Below are 20,835 nucleotides of genomic sequence, written 5' to 3'. Positions count from 1 at the left end.
GGGGTGTCATTAGTTTAGCAGGTATTTGGTCTTAAACATAACTAGTCCATACCCACTGAGTGCACAGTTGCCCACGTACAGTTTCACATGGTGTGTGTTTGGGATACAGGTCATAGGAAATTGCAGATTAAATAGTCAACTGAGCCCATTAAGAAGAGCAATGTATTCAGACAGAGTTTTTGTGAATTTGATAGTACAATTGACCAATATCTAAAGTCTCCCCTAGCTACACTCACGAATACACAGACACACAAAGTTGAGGGGTATGGGGCAATTTCCCACGTGCACATACACCTACACAGCATGGCAATTGGTTAGCTTGTCAATTTGACATCAATGTGCATGTTTTAGCAGTGTAAATGTAATTAAGTAATTAATAAGCCTACCTTTATCGGCTGCAGCTGAGATGATGTCTGTTTGAAGTGGATGCATATATTAACGCACGTGCACAGTGTAACTCCGCTGCTTAGCTACAGCTGATGTCCATTTGAGGTGGATACATATATCAATGCGCGTGCGCAGTAACTTGTGGGGTGAATGCATACAATTCACTTAAAAGCGACTTTGTAAAAGAATATACTAATAGTGTAATTTTTGGAAAAAGTAGCTTTGTCACTTTCTAAAAAGGGGTGACAATCCTCAATGCCTATGTGCAGTTTCACATAAATTGACCACGTCAGTGAGTAGAAAAACGTGGGACAGACAGAATGACACACTGACAGCATTTTTCTGTTGTCATAGCGCCACCCAGTTGCCAATTAGAGTTAAATTCCTCCAGTCACCTTGAGGCGTCCTGTTCTACATATCTACCAAGTTTAGTAAAAATCGATATGGCGGTTAGGCCTAGATAAGAAATTAGCTCTCTAGCCCATTTTGTTTGATCAGGTCAATAATGGAGGGGTCTCCTCAGATAATGTGTTGCTGTTGTTGTTAATGTGTGTTCAGATAAAGTTGCGTGGTGATTGGTGAAACCCTTGAGATGTTATACACCTTTATGTGATGAGCCACGCCCTCCGCAATATTCATTGCCTTATAGAAGCTCAGTTTTAGTAAGTTTTCCAACTTTTGCCAAGAGGAAACTTTAGATATTGGTCCCTAGATTATGTTCACTGAGTTTCATGCAGATTGGTCAAACTTCCTAGGAAGAGATCGATTTTAAGTGTTTTTCAAAAAATTCAAAATGGTGGAAAATCTATATAACCGGAAGTTATGGGTTCTTGAGGCAAATTTGTTCCTCATGAGGAGAGGCATCTCTGTGTAAAGTTTCATGTCTCTACGACACACGGGCATGAGATATGCCCATTCAAAGTTTGCAATTTCAGTCGGTTGCTATAGCGCCCCCCTTTGGCCAATTGATGTAATATTGCTTCATTCGCATCCTCCCATGACCCTCTACCACTGTGCCAAATTTCAAATGGATTGACCAAGTCAGTGAGGAGAAAAACGTGGAACAGACACACACACAGACACACCCACAGACACACAAACAGAGTTTTCGTCATTATATAGTAAGATGCATAGGCCACACTGATATTTCAATTAGATGACCGTGCTAGAAGTAAGATCACCATGTTGTTGCAATTTATCCTCTATTCTCTGGGGATGATGAATGTCTGTACAAAATTTTATGACAATCCATACAATGGTTTTTAAGATATTTCACCTGAATGATCAATACCAACATTGCCATCTCTAGATCCATGCCGCAAGACTTATTTCACATCAAGCTAACTCAATATGCACACTGTCAGTTATCAACACACAGTTAATGTGCCAAAGGAAGACATACGAAGGTCTACACTTGATTTCGTCACTTCTCTTGTGTAAACACAAAACATAAATACTACAAAAAACCTACTTAAAATTGAGAATGATTATGCAATGTTAAAAAAAGACACAGGTCAGCAACAGAGTTTTTTAACATCCTCATTTTGTGCAAATAGTAACATTCTCCTAAATATTGTACAATTGCTGGAGTCTTGTAAAGTCTTGTAATAGAATCTCTCCACCAGCTTATTTCTTCATGAACATGTAAGTGATTGAAGCATCCAGATTTCCCCTGTAAAGCCTTAAAAGACTTTTTCTTGTGCTCTGTCACTGTAACCAGGAAGGAGCCACTTGTTGCCATGAGTAGAAAAGTGATACCGTGGAGGTAATTTTGAAACATTTACAGAAACCTGTTGAATTCCGGTCACAAAGTGTCAGTGACTTATGGTATGTGTAATCCTATAAGCTTATCAGTGTTCATTAGTTTTAATGATTCAAATGGGATCACTGCGTTGTCAGGAAGGTGCCAGATTTAAATTGGTATGTGGTGAAACCTCATCTGGAGAGTGTCAGCAAACCCACAGGACACTAATTATAAATCCCATTATTGTCTCTCTACACTGTCACCTCATTCCTTTATGCCTGATATGTGAACTTATATTTTTATATATTTATTTATATATGAACATATGAGCATTTCTGCCTGACTGTGTCATGGACAGATTGTAAGACAGAGAGGAATAATATAATGTGATGAGAGAATAGACGGCTCCTTCATTTTGATGGATGTACACTGAGACAGATGGCAATAGATGTCAGTCAGTGCAAGGACAAATAGAAGTGGAGCTGAATATGTAATAAGGCGGACAATCGAGGCACACAGCAAAGAAGTGGAGATGCCACAGGAGACATGTAGGAATGGATGTGCAAAGGCAAAGAGTGGGGGAGATAAGGCTGACCAAGGCGAGGAAGGAGCAGACAAGTGTGAGAGAGAGAGAGAAAGCGACAGAGAGTTATTTTTAGCCATACAGCAGTGTTGGTTTTGTTGGTTGGGTTTTTTTGCCGTGGCCGCTTACTCCCGGGCACACACAGGATCACAGCAGTGACTCACTGGTTACTGACTGGCACCTGAAACCAGCTCTGACCTCTGTTCAGACAGCACACTGCTGCACTGTCACATCCCCTTACCTCTGTGACAGGCCACCACCAAGGTGTCAGTTTGGCTTCTTGTGGGGGCTGGTTATAAGCTTTTCAATGGGGGGCAAGCAGACTGCAAAGGGGAATACATTTGGGAAATGAATAAAACGTATTAAGAGACCAAAGTGGACATTTTTAATAGTTTTTATTCAGTATAATAAATGGATGTCAAATAATCAACTTTAAAAGATAAATTCAGAAAATAACAAGAAAAGTGCACGCAGTAGAGTTCAGATCTCCGCCAGGTAGCTGAGCGATCACCCTTATTGCAGCCTCTGTGGGCAATCCCTGTAATTCCAGCAGACAATAAAACGGACCAAAAAAGAGAAAGCATTTACTATTTAGCCCATACTTACAGTAGAAACATAAATCTCAAGGAAAAATGACCATATCAACAAAATTTGCGAGTCTAAAAAACTAGCAAAATGCTCTGTTTCTGAAAGGCTTCTGGTGTGGTATGATGCCATATGACAGACAGTACAAGGCAGCCATGGCAGCTGGAACATGGCAAAGCTGCACCAGTGATTTTGTTCCCCTCCAGGCTTCCTTACAGTCAAGATGGTTGTAAAGATAACAAAAATGAGGGCTACTTCATCTTGTATCGTGCCTAAATTAGGTGGATCATAACACATCTGGTAGGGAATGAATCTGCAGATGCTTTGGTTCAAAATCAATCAATTTGGTTCAAACCACAGCCACTTTTTACCTCAGCCAATTTCCAGAGAACCTGCAGCTTAAGAGGAGGGAGAGGTTAGCATTCAGTGAGGGTATGAAACGAAAATGTCAATAAAACAGATTTTTCATAAGTTGTAAATCACCACAACCACAAGAGGTCCTTAAGCATACAAAATAGTAGGCTGATTGGTCCAGTAGTTTGTGAGATTAGCTACAGACAAATACCCAAGTACACCCAAACACACTCACAGACATGCATGCACATGACATAGCTGCTATTTGTAACTCCAAACAGCTTACAGCCATGGACAAATAATAAGACTGTGGGACCCTGGACTCAGACATGTGAAAGGCCCCCCTAGATAGGAGCAAGACACAAAGGACACGACTGCATCATGTAGTTATGTCTTTTATGCATCACTTTTATTTTGTTATTTTTATTTTTTTCAGCATCACTCTGTGGTCGACTGCCTTTCCAACAGGACGCATTAGTCACTTCAAACAGGAATTCACGCCAACTACCTGTCACTGTCTCTGATACGGGGAAACTCCCCCTGACCCCACCTTTATCCATTTTGATAACTGAATCAAAGCACATCAAAGGTGAAGCAAAATTACAATATTCTCTGTACGAGGATGAATTCAAACTCGGTTCAATTCAGTAAATTCATTTCTCTTTTTGCATTCAAAGAGTATGACTGTGATAGTCATATCTACAATACAGCACAGTTTATTTGGCACAGTAACCTCTTACATTTTTTCCCATGAGGAAATCATCAAGTGTTATTCAACAGCAGTGCAGCAGCTGACCTCATTTAACCCGTGTTGAGGCAGATTTTGATGTCATAGCACTGTGCTGAATGTCAAGCACCATCAGTTGGTTGTCTGCAGCTCACTGCAGTTTGCTATATTGATAGTCTTATTTGAAATTTCCACATAGATCTCCTACTTAGCCGCCCTTTTGTTGCTTGACTCTTGGCCCTTTGTCTCATCCTGTGGGCACACATTCTGTGGAAGATATCGGCTGACAATAATAGAAACAAAGGACTTTTGTGCACAGTCTGTGAGCAAACTCCTTGCTCCTTTTTTCATTACAATAGAACTGATGGCACCTTTTACATGTCATGATGAATTCCTGTAAGTTTGTAGTGCAACAAAAGGAAATATGAGAACAGTAACAATGAGGTGCAAATGCCATTAGCTTTCCAGATAAGTATCAACTATAAAATTACCAGTAATGCATTTAAGTCATCCTGCAGGAATCTCTATTACTATCATGTAGGTCTATTAAAAAACACATTACTGGAATAGACATGTGGGATTTTAATTTTGATTGTTGAAAGGGCGAATGTCTCTGAATCCACAAACTGTAACCCTTTGAAGTAGTCACCCCTTTGGGTTAAAATGGAGATTTCACTGATTGACAGAACTATTTCTGGAACAGGTACCAAATACAGTAGATCCGTCTAGTTTCACTGACCTTTGAATTTCAGCTAGATTCTGACTTCTGACTAGACAGTTTTCTGGGAAAAAAAGGTAGAATTTAAAAATACACCTTCATACAGTAACCCAGTGTTTATTTAATCTTATTTCTTTGTCGAGCTCATTGACTCAGCACCATCCTTGCCTTGCGCTCTCTCTCTCTCTCTCTCTCTCTCTCTCTCTCTCTCTCTCTCTCTCTGTTCATCAGACCACAAAAGAGACAATAATTAGCTGCTAGCCACCCCACGGCCCCTCTCTTCACTCCCTACCGCTGTGGATTGTTTCAGAAGGAGAGCAGGCCGCAGCTCCAGAGACTGACCCCAGGTTGGCAGCTGTAGTGACTTTACTCTGGCCAGTGTGAACTCAAGTGTTCAGCCTAACCTGTGTGATGGCAGCAACACAAAGTTTGTTGATCTGGTTGGTCGTCGGGGCTTCCCCAGAGCTGGAGTTTGCATTGGCTGGATTCAAGATGTGTTTTCAGAACTGCTGCTTGCTCTCCTCCCAGCAAAGTGGTCTGTAGAGGCAGTGAGTGAGGTGGAAGACAAACTGTGATTCAAGGCTTTTGCTCATGTTAAGTTACATAAATGTGAATTTGAAGCCTATAGCTTTGGTTAGCAGAAGGCTAAACTATCAGTTATGTTTTATCTCAAACTCTAAAACACTCAGCCAATATTGACATGTGTTTCATTTTGTTTATTGTCAGACTCTCTTCTAGATTCTTTTTTTGATAAGTCTGCCTCCCTTTTTTAGATTGCTGTGAAGTGTAGGTAGTTGTTGCCAATGCTGGAATAGCAACTATTTCTGCATGATTTTCCACCACTGAATCAAGCTTTCACCATCTGGGATGTGGGAGCACATCTGCATTCGTAGAACAGCCAATAGGATCGCCTTCTATCTGAAATGACCTGTGATAAGTCAAAGCCTTGATGCTCTACAGCCTGAAAACAGAGCTAAGAGGAGGTGCAGAAGTCTATTATTTCTCAGTCTCAGTCTGCTTGAATTACAATGCACTGAAAAGTTGTTGGGTTTTTTTGCCCAAGACAAAACTGCCCACCCCAGCTTTAAATTAAGCAAACCTTTTAAATACCCACTGAATTATCTTTTAAAAATGCATGGAAAATATATTGGAATTATCTGTTGAAAGGTAATGATCAGCGTGGAGGGTCACTGTTAGTCATTCAGCAGCTTGTTTGCATTTAATGAGCTTCTCCAGTTACTTTAAAACATTGAACTAAATGCAGTTGGCGTGTAGATGATTTATTGACTTTTTTTTTTTTTCTTAACAATCTGTTTATTGATTTTTCCACATAAAAATACAGTGGTTCACAAGTTCTGTGTTACAATTGATGATTTATTGACTTATATTGAAATATAAAATGGGGCAATAACAACAGGCTCTCTTTGATGACATCTGTAAAGACCAATGAGCCATCGAACCCAATGACAGTCATTAGTATACTGTGAACTTTTAACTATGATTCTAAATGACTGTATGCTTTTTTCATGTTCCAAGGATGTGACAGTATTGACATAATGGTAATCCATAAAATCCATAAAACAGCACAGGGTGGACTTTAATGGTCTAATCTTAAGTACAGCACAGTCTCTTACGCATCGCAGATGCTAACCTTGAGTGTGACTTCCCTTGGGAAGATTCAACACAGTCTATAAAAGCCCACACATGCAAATAACCTCCCACCAACAGTTTATATCCCTACCACCGATGATGACACACTGTTGGCCCAGAAACCAGTGACCGTGACAGCATATCTCCCAGCACCGGACAGTCACTGGACCAGGACATTTTTTAATGTCCACAGTGGATGTTTAAACCTTCCTCTCTCCTTTACCTCTGTCCTGTCCTATTCCATAACCTTGTGTTCTGTCCTATGCCATCTGGCCCTGTTCTGTCCTGTTCACTGTTTGTTAAACATAAAGTTGGGACTGTCTCATTCTCCTCAATCCAGGGGGCTTGCTAAAATTCAATTAATGACAGACGGAGTGGACGCAGACATGTCCTGTTTGTACCATGACGCATCTCACATGACAACTGGGAAAGAAAGGCAGTGTTTTCTGAGGAACTTGCTAACTTTGCAGATGAGCATTACGTCACAGAGACGGCATGGAAACTGGGTCAGGCCCCTTTGCACGATGCTCTGTTTTTTTTTTTTTTTATCTTTTTAGTGCTATTATGAAATACACTCAGCAGAGGGAAAACGGCAGAGACTGACAGCAGTGGTGATGTAACAGTTGAAATCAAAAGCAGTAAGTAGTTCTTCATTGAGGTCATGGTTGTTTGGACACTGCATTTCTAATACCGGTTACATAGCGCCACATTTGAGTTCCGGCCCCTCATGAGCAAGGTATTATAGCTCAGTGGGACACTGGTGATTCAGTCCAGTCCGCATTCATCCTCTCTCTCTCTCTCTCTCTCTCTCTCTCTCTCTCTCTCTCTCTCTCTCTCTCACACACACACACACACACACACACACACACGTGCACACACACACACACACACAAACAAACCCTCTCTTCAACTCTAAATCTCCCTCTGGGTAATCAGTCAGTGTGTATTTTTAAATCTGTCACTAATCTCTATTATTGGCATAACATGCTGGACAAGGTTAGCTTTCAGACTTTGGGTACTTGGACATTTTTCAACACACAAACACATACATACATTGTTCAAAAATCTGAACCGAATCCACATGCACAAGCCCCTGGGACCTTTTATGTGTAAAATCATGGGGGTGTTATGCTGTCCCCAGCAACAGATGACAAAACAGATGCTACAGACGACATCTCTCTGGAGTTGGCAAGAGTTTGGGATAGCTAAAAAATGCCAGGATTTGGTGGAGAACTGTAATCATCAAATGGTTCACATGCAATGATAAAAAAACAAAAATGAATGGAATGAAATTTGGTGCTGTCTGTTCATTTTACTCTTGAAGATATGTTAACCCTTTGTGCTTGCTTAACATATTTTCATTCATTTTACAACATATCTTGATACAGATTAATCGGCTCTGTCTAATTCCTGTCTGTGTGTTTTCTGTTTCTGTAGGAGATGCTGCAGACCTTTGCCTTCCTGGTGTTTGTGGTGGTCTGCTTCTTGGGATCTATCTACCTCTACTTTGTCCTCCCTGAGACCAAAAATAAAACATTTATGGACATCAGTCAGAGCTTTAACAAGATCAACAAAATTCCTGTCCCCTCCCCAAGCCATGAAATGGAGTTGGTTCTGTCCAGTAAGCCTGGCATGAATGGAAACGATGTCGCTAACATGGAGAGTTCCTTCTAGCTGCACAATCTACGCTAATTTTGGAGACGCAGGATTGAAATATAAACTGATAGTATTAGTTGTTTGTACATATTTATTTAATGACTGTGACAACATCATTTTGGTTAAACTAAGCAGTGTAGTATAGTATGCAGTAGACAAGTATCCCTTTATATTTTTTTTTTCTTTTGTTTTTTACTGGGGTGCCACTGGATGTCAGGAATACACCAGAAAACAGGGTTAGTAAACAGAAGAAAGCAGCCTGGAGGCCGGTGAAAATGTTATATGTCTATTTTTTTTCCACTTCAGTCTCTCTTTCAGATTCAGTGCCAACTAAATCAGGATGATGCCCATACATGGACAAAATCTGTGGTGCAGAAGTTAACTACAAAGGCAATGCACATCATAGCATTGCATCGGAAAAGGGACAAAAATTAGCATGTCCTCCCGGGTGTCATGTTTTCATCCCTGCAGATGGGAGCTGATCGAGACTGGAACCGATAAAGACTTGTGACTACTGCAGAGTCATTTGTCCTTTAAATGAATGCCGATTGTAAACATCCCACTAAATCCCACTAGAAAACAAAAGCCAGATGTTAGTGGGTTTATCTTTCAGTGAGAGAGGGACTGAAACTAATTTAACTTATGTACGTAAGTTAACTAGTATGTCATGTGACATAAACCATATTACTTAGCTAAAAAAACAACAACTTGATGCTGACTTCTCTTTTCACACAAGACACAAACAGTGGTCTCCTGGGTGAAAGTCTGTGTTTGCTTGACCAATCCACTACCCGACTTCCTCTCTATGCTGACCTTCTTGCTTTTTATACTACGTCAGTTGCTCTGAGCATCTAATAGGCCCTGGGAATGTAAACAGGTCGACTGTGATCAGTAAAATGAAAATCCATGCTTTTGTTTTAATACATTTTGGTATTTTGTATATTTTGTATAACTGAATTATTCCATTGTTTATGTCTCTTATTACAGTGAAACAAATGTTTTATGCTGTATTTATGACTTAATATACAGTCTAAAATAATTATCATTTGCAGAAACTTTTTATTGTTAAGGTTATGAGTCAACAAGGCAATTAAGCTAACGTTAGACTTAGTTTAATGAAAGAGAGAATTTTGAGTGCTTAACAAGGAAAGGTATAAGAAAAGTGAGTGACGCACTTTACAGTCCCCAACAACTAAACACTATTGCTTTTTTTTTGTACAAGTCAAATTACCACAGCACACTGTTCAATGTCCTTTCCATCCATTTTATTTCTATGATAGCACCTTTAATGAAACACTAAATTTCCTATAAGACCAGACTGAAGCTTGCCTGAACAAGCTGCAGACTGATTATTTTCTGAATGAACCAGACAAGCTGTAGCAGCATGCAACATCACCTCAGATTTCATCTTTGTCATCATACCAAAGCAGCTTTATAATGAGAGGGGGGGACGTGTTTCTGAGGAGAGACATATTTCGCAGGATTATAACCCCAATGCTGACATCTTGGGTAACTTCCCATTATAGACAACAAGAGAGAGAGGACCCAGACAGTAGAGTAAGTAGAGTAAAGCTGATGGGGACACTTTTTTGGAGCCTCTCCAAATCTAAAAGGAGCCAAAGCCACTTCCCACCAGATGGCAGGAGCCAGCGGAGGAGGTGATCTGAACAGAGGCAGACAAGCAGTATTGGACAGCAGTCACAGTTTGCTCCACAGTAGGGTATACTCAACATTTCAGAGTTCACTGCCGGTAGGGCTGACACCCCACCCTCTCATACAGACAGAGATACAAAGGTGTGTGTGTCAGGGGTGTCGATGTATTCAAATGGTGTTACAGAAGAGGGCAAATATCATTGCCTCATGACTTTCAGTTTAATTTCAGATCATATATCCAGCGAACTAGTGCCACAGACAGACATGTGTCCAACTGGCAAGCAGGCAGAGAAGTGAAGAGAATAATAATTCAAAGTGTTGTCTCTCACAGCTCAGTTCCAGCATGTTACTCTGGAGAAGATATGCTCTCAGCACCATTAGTTAGTGGCTAATTGACAGAAAGATGTGCTGGTGATTGCTGGTGGGAGAGTAATTATGAAAGCTCATTGCAGCCAAGACATAAATACTATGCATTTAATAAGAAGCACCATAGAGCAATGCTGTGTGTGATAAATTACTGTTTGTCCAGCCTCTTAGGTATCCTCTCAGGGAATGTTGTTAAATCAACTCCCCATTATGCAAAGGAAGGAGTGGGCACAGTATGGGGAGCTGTGTAAGTCCTGCTTCTACATTAGCTCAAAGGAGAGTTCATTGAAAAATAAGTGTTTGGAATCTTTCAGAAAAATCAAGTAATTACCATCTCTTAGTAAACTATTAATTTATACCTTTGAAAAGAATTACTAGGACTTCCCCTGGGAAGTTAATCACAGGTTAAAAAAAGTAAGAGAGGGGTTATTTCATTACATACCTCCTAGCTGTTCACAGCCCTCCGTGTGTACGGTAATACAAAATCAAAAATACAAAATCACAACAGATAACAGATTTATTTTAAACTGAAGCTGACATTGTTCATTTAATTTTAGAAGTGCTCATCAGCCCTCCATTGTTGTGATGGAACACTGAACAGTCACTGCTTCTGCCCATAGAAATAGAGCAAGAGTAGAACAGACACTCTTATTAAAATCAACGTAGCAGGATGGTCGGATTAGAATCCTTTTTTTGTGTGTGTACCGGTGCCGTGCCAACTGTTGTAGCAGGCTAACTTCCGTATAAACTTTGTAAATACAAACCGACTTGTGGCAAGCGGCAAACTCACTGAGGTGAAATTTTGCAGTAACGACCAAATAAATAATGAAATTCAAATAAATAATCTTTCACATTTAAAATATTAAGGGTTTAAGGGCTTATTTTGATGAAACCAGCGCTGATGAATGTAGGAACAGTGGAAAGACCAGTGTAGGGAGCATTGAACTACAGTACATGTAATTAAACTATAAGTTAAACCATATTTTGCATTAGTTGCTGGTAGTTTGACTACATTCATATATGCATGGTGATTTAAGCAGTTAATTTTTTTCCACCTTTTTTGTGTAGCTATAGTGAAACTACAAAAAAATTTGCATGCAGCTCTGGCAGGGAAATGGAGGGGGGAAATTTTTTTTTTTTTTTTTTTAACAAAGTAGTTTGAACTAATTTTTCTCAGCTTTATTAAATTAAACTATTTCTTCCTTGGGTAGCTTTGCTGTAGTTGAACTTCTTCCAGTGTAATGTAATTGGCAACTTGCAAAACTATGCCATTAAGGTAGCTCCCTAACACTGAAAAAGTTTCATTTTGTGTTTGTCAAATTTGAATTAAGCATGTTTTATGATGCATTAATAAGATAACATTAGTCTTAGAGAGAAAGACAGAAACTTGGATTAGTGCAGGGCTGTATTTTTCTATTTTGTGAAGAAAAAAGGTCAAAGAATAGGCCAAAAAGGAGTTCTCACACTAGTGACTTTGACGCACTTTACAGCCCTACTGATGTCTGTTGTCACCATAACAACTAATAATAATAATGATAACAATAATAATAAATTTATTTATAGAGCACTTTACATCAAAGTGCTGTACAGGTGAATTTAGTGTGAATGCACAACACTAGTAAAACCACAAACACAATTTAAAACAGGACACCATAAAAAAAAAAAGAAAGAAAGAAAAGCAAGCTGCCTAAGACTCAATACGCAGCAATAAACAAGTGGGTCTTAAGCTTTGCTTTAAAGACCTCAGTCGAGCAAGCCTGTTGAATTTCAAGAGGCAGGTTGTTCCACAGTGTTGGTGCGTGGTAAGAAAAAGCCCGCTCACTGACAGTCTTCTTTTTGACCTTTGGGACACACAGACGACCACTCCCGTGAGAACGAAGAGACTGTGTGGGCAAATAAAAATCAATAAGTTCTGTCAGTTAGGAAGGTGCCAGACCATTTAAAATTTTATATGTCAATAACAGCACCTTAAAATCAGCTCTAACCTGGACAGGTAGCCAATGAAGAGAGGCCAACATGTGAGTTAAATGGTCATATCTATGATCCAGTCAGAATACGAGCTGGCGCATTCTGCACCATCTGTAGACCATGAAAACTCTTCTTAGGCAACCCTGATAAAAGAACATTAGAATAATCCAGCCTAGATGTCACAAAAGCATGGATAAGGGTCTTAGCATCTTTCAATGAGAGGACAGATCTAACTTACAACAATCACACTTTATTAAATAACCACAGCAAACAATTCAGTGTCCTTTCTATCCAGTCTCCTCCTATGGTTTTTGTGATAATGTCTCCTGGCCTATTTCTGGTCTACCTTTACCCAGTGAGGATACCCTTAATGAAATGTATCCATCAGACCCTAAAGGAGGCCACTGGTGCTAAAGCAACAGACATATTTTCTTTGTGATTCCTCAACCCACATTACCGTTATCCGTTTCATCAGAGTTTACTCACTGATACTGAACAGTGGATCCAAGTGGTCCAAATGTGGTGGTTCGGTCAGTGCAGTGGAGGCTGCACAAGAAAAAAAAATAATAATAATAATACACACACAAAAAAAACAACTATTTTCTCCTTCTGTTTGACACGTGGGTGGCAATAGCTGAAGTGCAGTAGTGTCCTTTTCTGACTCTGGTGGTCTGGTCGACCAAAAAAAAAACAGTTTTGGTGCCAGTTTTTTTGCATCATGTGACTCAGACTGGCTGTGACTGTTTCCTGGAGGGTTGAGGTTGACTGGGCTCTTTGCTCTGCAGGTGTGTCACTTCAGTAATGAATGAATGGCCATTTTGTGCTGTTGTTCCTCCATAGAGTCTACCTCAGCACTCAAACTTAAATACAGACATCTTTGCTCTGTTTATAATGCAGGAGGCTGCTTGTCTGAGTAGGTCCTACACTGTTTATACAAAGTAAAGAGCAGTTACAGCATGCTGATGCTTTATGTCCCTTTTTCTGTACAGTCATCAAAACCATAAACAATTCTGCTCCATAAAGTATTTCCTCATGCTTCCTCTACAGGATTCAACATGATTAATAAGTGCAATTTATCTTTCACATGGTCATTTTCATGTCTTTCTCATTTGATTTACATGCATCCTAATGTCCTAGCAATGCCTCCTATCCATGTTTTGATCATATTCAGGATACAGTATTTACCTGGAGCACACAAAAAAAGCCTGGTGATTCATCTCCATGCATGCATGATTCTTACATTATTATTAACAATATTTAAATAGTCTCAGTGTGTGCAGGCATGTATTAGACTCCTCAATATCTCGGCCACTTTGTCATTCCTGCACTGACTAAATTACCTCAGCAGTGGCGGATTAACCCACTTTGCTTTCTCCCAGCCTGCTGCATTCACCACTCTCTGATGGATTTGGATTTCCCATCTGATTACCGCTAATGGGAAAAAATAGCGACAAGCAATGATCGGTCTATTATCTGAATTACCGGTGTCCAACCTCTGACTTCATTTCAGCATGTTAATTATCATTATGTCATTTGTCATCTGCATCCTGATGATATCCAGGATGCTAGCATGCATGGGAACTTAATCAGTGTCTGATTTATTTTCTGCAATATGATACAGCTACATCTCTTGTTGCAAAGTAACATTGACCTGTTGCATCCCATCCTCCCACACCTTCATCTTGAGGCACTTTGCTGTTTGCGTGGTATATTCATCTTATGATCCTCTTTTGCAGACTGACCTGAGAGTTGATCATTTGAACTCTGTCACCAAGCAGGAGAGTTTGGGGCTATTCTTGATACTGAGAGAATTTCTGCTTTGTTGTGTTGGCCATCGCTTCAAGACCTTTGTTGACACTTGCACTTAATAAAACAGTGATTTGGCTAAAGGGCCCTTCTACTGGCAGTTCCATTAGAGGGCTGCTGTGCCCCTGAAGCACCTGCTTTCTCCTTCAGTCTCAGTGGTGCTCATTGGAGCTTGAGCACTTTAGACATCCTCAGGTAAATATTGAGACAGTAAATGTGTCTGGGAGTGTGTGTGTCTGTTTACGGGCAACTGAGGATCTCAGACTGCTGGAACCAGGCCTGGTTCTACAAAGGTGCAAAAGCATGCATTTCACCTGCAGTTAAATACTTTGCACATTCACTTTAAGCTTTAATAATACTGTATTCACCTTAATATAAGAAATGATTATAAGACAAACAACCCTTTTTCAAGACTTATTTTTGGAAAATCATTTTCTAAAGATTAAATCTTGTTTTTATAAAGAAAATCATTTTATTTGAAAATAATGGTATTAAAACACATTGAATAAAACAAGGTTTTTGTTTTTAATATCTTTTAAATTGAATCATGTTGTCGATATTTGAATTAAATGTCCTCGACATTTGTAAAGTGACAGATGTTATTATACACATATGACTATTGTCACACATGTATACTGTCAGATATTAATACATACTTTCAACATATTGTACCACAGTAGCCAGAACTATAACTATAATATTATTACTTTCAATAATGTTGTTGTAAGCTACTGTCATTACCTGTATCTCTCTCTCTCTCTCTCTCTCTCTCTCTCTCTCTCTCTCTCTCTCTCTCATTATGTCATGCTGTTACTGTTAATTTATTATGCTGATCTGTTCTGTACGACATCTATTGCACGTCTGTCCGTCCTGGAAGAGGGATCCCTCCTCAGTTGCTCTTCCTGAGGTTTCTACCGTTTTTTTTTTCCCCCGTTAAAGGGTTTTTTTGGGGGAGTTTTTCCTTATCCGCTGCGAGGGTCATAAGGACAGAGGGATGTCGTATGCTGTAAAGCCCTGTGAGGCAAATTGTGATTTGTGATATTGGGCTTTATAAATAAAATTGATTGATTGATTGATTGAGATGTTGATGTGTCAAACTGGAGCTGAAAAATGAAGCCAACACGGAAATGCCAAAAACTGCATTTCCTCTAATGGCCCATTGAGGTTCGTTCCAGAAGCCAGTTAGTCCTGCATTGACTGTAAAAATAATGGATGTTGCTATACCGTGACATAACCCATTGGTTTGTGTTTTTTTGGAACCATAAGTGACCATATTTGGACGAGAGGCTGGCACTGTGGAGGAATGAGGGGTGAATCTGACCCATAGCTTGCAGCGACGTCTCGCAGACAGCCTGTCAACAAGAGTCCCAGCCTTAAGTATGTTTAACTTTAAGCCTTAATAAAATGTAAGTGGGTGAGTTATACAAGAAAAATTCACCCCCTGTACAGTTGTCATGAATGTTGAAATTGGCCAAGACCAAAATTGTTTACTTTGTTTTAAGCGCCAGCCTCAAGTGGTCATGTGATCATGAAGAACACAAGCAGCAGCCAAGTTGTTATAAATGTAGCGTCTCCCTAACTTCAACAACTAGATAAAAGATGACCATAGTGAAGAGGAGCCTGTGCATGTGTCTAAATAAATACCCAGCTCATCTGTGGGTGGAATAAGATCTTCATTTTTAGCTCATGGTTTTAAAAAAAAAGTAAAATATTCCTTCAAAAATGATGCCATATTTTGCTACATACACAATTTTTCTTAGCTGTTGCCGGCCTGCACTGTAGCTGCTAATGCATCTCGAATGTCAGATGCTCCTTTAGTCTTTTTGTTCTGGAAACCGGATGTGCTAGACTCAGAGGATAACCTTCATTACAGTTGACCAGGCTAAATGGAAAGTGTTGTATGAATATAAACCTTCCCTTCACTGATAGCTGTGATAGGATGAGAAACTTTCTTAAATAAATGTCTGTGTTTATCAAAAATATAATTATTATCTGCCATGTGAGGGATGCAAGAATGAGCTGATTTGCTTCTGGATTTAAACCTCATCATTTCAACTGAGTGATAACCCAGGCACTGTGTCCTGTGCCCCCTTTACCACGTCATACTGTGCAGTGTAATGTGAGTCAGTGTGCTACAGTGAGTATAAATGACTCACAGTTCAAAAGACAATTAAATTCTTAGGCCTAGCCCCGTGTTACAAAATGATCTCATTAAATGTTTGACACAAATACAGATAATTCACACAGTGGGGCCTTAACTGAAATAACACCAGTATAAAATTACAAATGTGAAAGTAAAAGATAGCAGTATTTTAAATTTGCCACAGATCAAAGGGGCTACACTTCTGATTTGCCCAAAAGAGTGCAAACAAACAATGATTACATGCTGTAATCCCTAATCAGCCTAATGCCAGACCTGTTGCCACCCACATCTCAGATTTGGTCAGTGATTCAAAAAGAGCTGCGATTACACCGATTAACACTGGTTAGAGAAACAGTCAACGAATCAGAACTTCACGCTCCAGGTTAAGAATATCAGCATCATTTAGGGCCAGGTATTGTTTAAAAAGTTATGATACCAGTACAAATATCAGAACCATCAAAGTGAAGCATAGTACTTCATTCAAAACCCATGATGTGAATGGAGTGACGTGTTGTACTGCTTACACATTAGTAGCGAATCGGCACGCTGAACCGCCATACACAACGAATACACAGCGCTCAACTTCACCACACCACAGAATGTTTGGGTTGTAGCCGCTGCTGTGGGAGTGTGAGCTCTATATCTGCAGACAATTGTGAGTCAGTACGCACACAGTGATGGGGCTAATTGTTACCATTACACAACAAATTTTACTTAGCAGTTATAAATAGCTTTAACAACAGAGTCAAACCACTCAGTGTCGGTGTTAGTTTGTGGGGTTGGATGTTAGCTGTTGCTGCCATGTAGCACGGGCTAACCAGGCAGATGTAGAACTGACCTGTCGCTGAGAAAAGCAGCTGCAGAGACGGCCACAACAAAAGGTTTGTGGGGATTGTTAAACGGCTCGGTGTTGGATGTTAGCCTCTGCTGTGTTAGCTTTTGCTAATCAGGGCAGATGATGAGCTTATTGCTCGCAGAGGAGAGCGGCTTCAGAAACTTTAGCAGCAGAAAGTTTGCTGATCCAGCGGGGAGTCCAGACCGTCCAGGATCAGACACAGCGCCAAAAGGGATCAAATGGAGGTATGGTTTGAATGGAGACTAGAAATATTGGGTTATTCTGTCAACACCTTAAAGGTGTTGAGTACCCAGCCCTAGTATCATCTATAGATAGCTACCCCGGTTAAAAAATTGCCACAATATTATTGTATCGTATTGTATTGTCCGAAAAAGTTAGTTATTTGCAGTTAACATTCCAATGAAAAGTGACCCTAATTTAAAATTGCATACATGAACATTTTGTCAGGATAAATTCATAAAAGTTATAGCAATTCAGTTTGATTATCAGGATGTAAAACAGCCTCTGTAAGATGGCACCACTCTCCTTAGCGGAGCAGCGTTCTTGAATTAATACTTACTCAGCCGGACAGGACAACATATGATCGCACTCTGCTTGCACCAAGTCAACAACTTCTTGAACGACATGGTGAGAGGGTGAGAGGGCTTCAAGAGCAAGCTGTTTCACACAGACTTCACCCTCTAATGAGCTTCATAAGCTTAAAGGGGGGCTTGAAGCCAGACGCCTGCACCCGCTGCTGTGACACCAACGCAACTGAACATGTATGCATCAGTCACCATGGCAACAGGCCACCATTCTAGGACCCAACAACCCAAGGCGGAAAGCCAGGATCTGCTGCTCCAGTTCATGGCTGATTGACCTTGTACAGTCCAGGAAAGGCAACTCAGTCAGGCAGCAATACGGCACCTCTCAACACTGCAGAGGGAGGGGGTGTCATGCTAATGAGCATGCTGCTTGTAGCAGACAACACTGCTGCACCTATTGCACAGCTTAGAAGACTACCGGCCAGCAATGAATCCAAGTCTGTAGGTTCAACCTACACTCAGCGTGGATGAGAGTTCCTACAGTACAAAACACACATAAGCCTTTGTAACTACACACTAGTGTTGTCACGTTACTGACATTTTCTAATCTGATGCATTCAAATTCAATACCACTTTTAAAAAAGAGAGAAGAGTGCGCAAGAAAGTAGTACTGATATTATGGACCATTTTAAATATTCAAAATTGACATGTTTCGAAAAATCACTATTTTGATAACACTACCACACACAGTGAATCATGTGAAAAAAAAATCAGGCCAGAACAGGGATTAAGTTGATATTTGATGGACAACCAACTCTAATGCTCAGTGCCAGTTCAGTAGTCTTTTTACGCAACTAATTGGTAAGTAAAGAGTGGTTAGTGTCTGCATGCACCTTTATGGGCAGGTGAAGAAGTTAATGTCACGTACATCCACCCTGTTACTTGTGATCACATGGATGTGGCAAGCATGATTGTATGGAGGTTTGGGTGGTGAATGAGTGTTTACTGACTCTCGTGCAGGGCAATGGCGTTCATGTCCACTGCAGATCTAAACATAAAGTGTACTGTTATATTAACCATGACCTTTACCAGGTGTTTAAGTAGGCCAACCACAACCTTAACCATTTGTTATTTACCATAACAGCTTATCCACATACAACAGTTCTTATGATATCTACTGAATTAGTTCCCCATGAATGACGTTACATATTCGACATTGAGTTACGTAGGATATGTTTAGGAAAAGAAACTTGACGACTTGCCTGAAAATAACTCAAGGTTCACTTAGTTTCACACAGTTCCTGTTAAGCCCGAATGTTCCCAATTGGGGGACTTTGAGAGCGACTTTGCAAACACAGTGTGAAACAATGCACTGATCACGAAGAATATAGTGATGTTGCACATCAAATTTAACAGCAGAACCTGAGCTACAAGGCTGTAAAAGCCCTTTTTACATGCCCCAAACACAGCTCAAACAACAAATAAATAAACAACATCAAATCCAACTCCATACAGCACCTATCCATACAGTCTCACTGAGCTGAGACTCCGCTCTTTCCACACATATGCACCAAAGCACTCTACCCCAAAGCTTCAGAGAGCTAGAAGCCAAAAAACAACAAGAAATATTTTCGGCAAAATATATTTGTAATATCTCTCTTGTTTTTGCCGTGAAAAGCTCATTCTGCCATTAAATCAGGCTTCATTCCTGTTTACCGACATGTTGTCTGTCTGATATTTACACATCTTAACAAATCTCACAAGTGTTCCCTTTACCATGACACAAAAGTATTCAAATAGACCTTGTGGTTGCAGAGATATATTCATTTCATTATAGGTATGCAATTTTCGAGCAGAGGCCTATAAAATAAGCTTAGCTTTGAAAGGGATAACACCAGTCTCCTGAGAGGAAAGGCCTGTGTTTTGTGAATCATCCACCACCCCAACCTGTCTCTGAGTACTCCCGAATTACTCCCATCGGCACATTGGTCATGTGATTGCAGCCTTCCCAAATACATGGCTTATACGTGAATTGCTGCCTCATGATTACTGTAGATATCTATGAATTTTGGTGCATTACTTTTCATGGGTGTACATACAATCAGTGCATGAGATGATGATCTTAACCATGTCTTTCACCAGTTTTTTTAGTTGCCCAACCCTAACCATACCATAATCATTTGTTATTTACTATAACCATGATTGTTCCCTGACCTAACTAAAGCATAGCTGCTGTGAACATATATTGTAGAAATATATGTATGTATGTAAAAATATTGGCACGGCATTAAAAAAAAAGTGCCACTGGGCAGTAAAACCACATAAACGGTAGCTAATATAAAGCTAGTACAGCCCCATCAAATCCAGAATAAAGCATCAACATCTCACCCTCTGACCATCCGCTGATGGAGGTTTGATGCTAAGAGCAAGGTCTCAAAAGTGGCTGCGGTTTTTTTTTTTTTTTTGTTTATTGAGGAAATTGCCGCTCTGACCTGGAAGAATCTACGAACATCCAACAGGTAATTACACCTAACAAGTCAAGGCCAACCCAAGACCTGCTATAGTGATGTCCTCTACTTATGTTGTGTGTGGAGTGCACACGAACCACTGCGGGAGAATCTCAGCCATCCTGCCGGTGGACACGTGACATGCTTCACAAAGACAATGTGCAACCTTCCGTCTTGGAAGAAGCTTGCCATGAGCCCCATTGTTATAACAGATGAACAGCTGCTGTGAGCATCTCAGGGAGCCTGTGTGGTTCTGCTTAGTATGCCAAGAGGTGCACAATGCACAGTGATGCAATTTGTCCTCTCTCGCTGTGGCATAGTTTACGGGGGGGCATTCAGCTGAGCAGTCTCACACCTGTTGTTTTTCAAGCAAAGAGCTGATTGAACTAGTCAGTCAGTCAATCCTTTTCTTCTGACAATACCTAGGATGGTCCATCTGTGATGCATTACAGTCAGAAATAGGGGACTGAGGACAGATTCTCTGGGTCGGCGACACGTTTCAAAGGGACCAGCCTGTCAAGGTCAAGCATATAAAGCCCATTAGAGGACCAAGTCTGTGTGAAATAGAAACTGACTCTGCTGTTTGTCAGTCAAACAAAAGTTCAACA

At 40.2% G+C, this 20,835-nt stretch overlaps 1 protein-coding gene across 3 annotated transcripts in view; it reads left to right on the top strand.

The window, feature by feature from the left end:
* Positions 1–8,564, top strand: part of slc2a9l2 (solute carrier family 2 member 9, like 2) — a 172,563-nt gene extending 163,999 nt beyond the window's left edge. For all 3 annotated transcript variants that reach the window (XM_033626739.2, XM_033626738.2, XM_033626737.2), the window contains exon 13: positions 8,186–8,564. In XM_033626739.2, coding sequence (XP_033482630.1) covers positions 8,186–8,422 — 237 coding nt within the window. In that variant the 3' untranslated portion in view covers positions 8,423–8,564. The remainder of the gene's footprint in view (positions 1–8,185) is intronic.
* The last annotated feature ends 12,271 nt before the right edge of the window (positions 8,565–20,835 follow it).

Source organism: Epinephelus lanceolatus, chromosome 1 (genome assembly GCF_041903045.1).
Source record: "Epinephelus lanceolatus isolate andai-2023 chromosome 1, ASM4190304v1, whole genome shotgun sequence".
NCBI lineage: Eukaryota > Metazoa > Chordata > Actinopteri > Perciformes > Serranidae > Epinephelus > Epinephelus lanceolatus.
The sequence above is the reverse complement of the archived record's forward strand: the minus strand, read 5'-3'. Positions and strand labels throughout refer to the sequence as shown.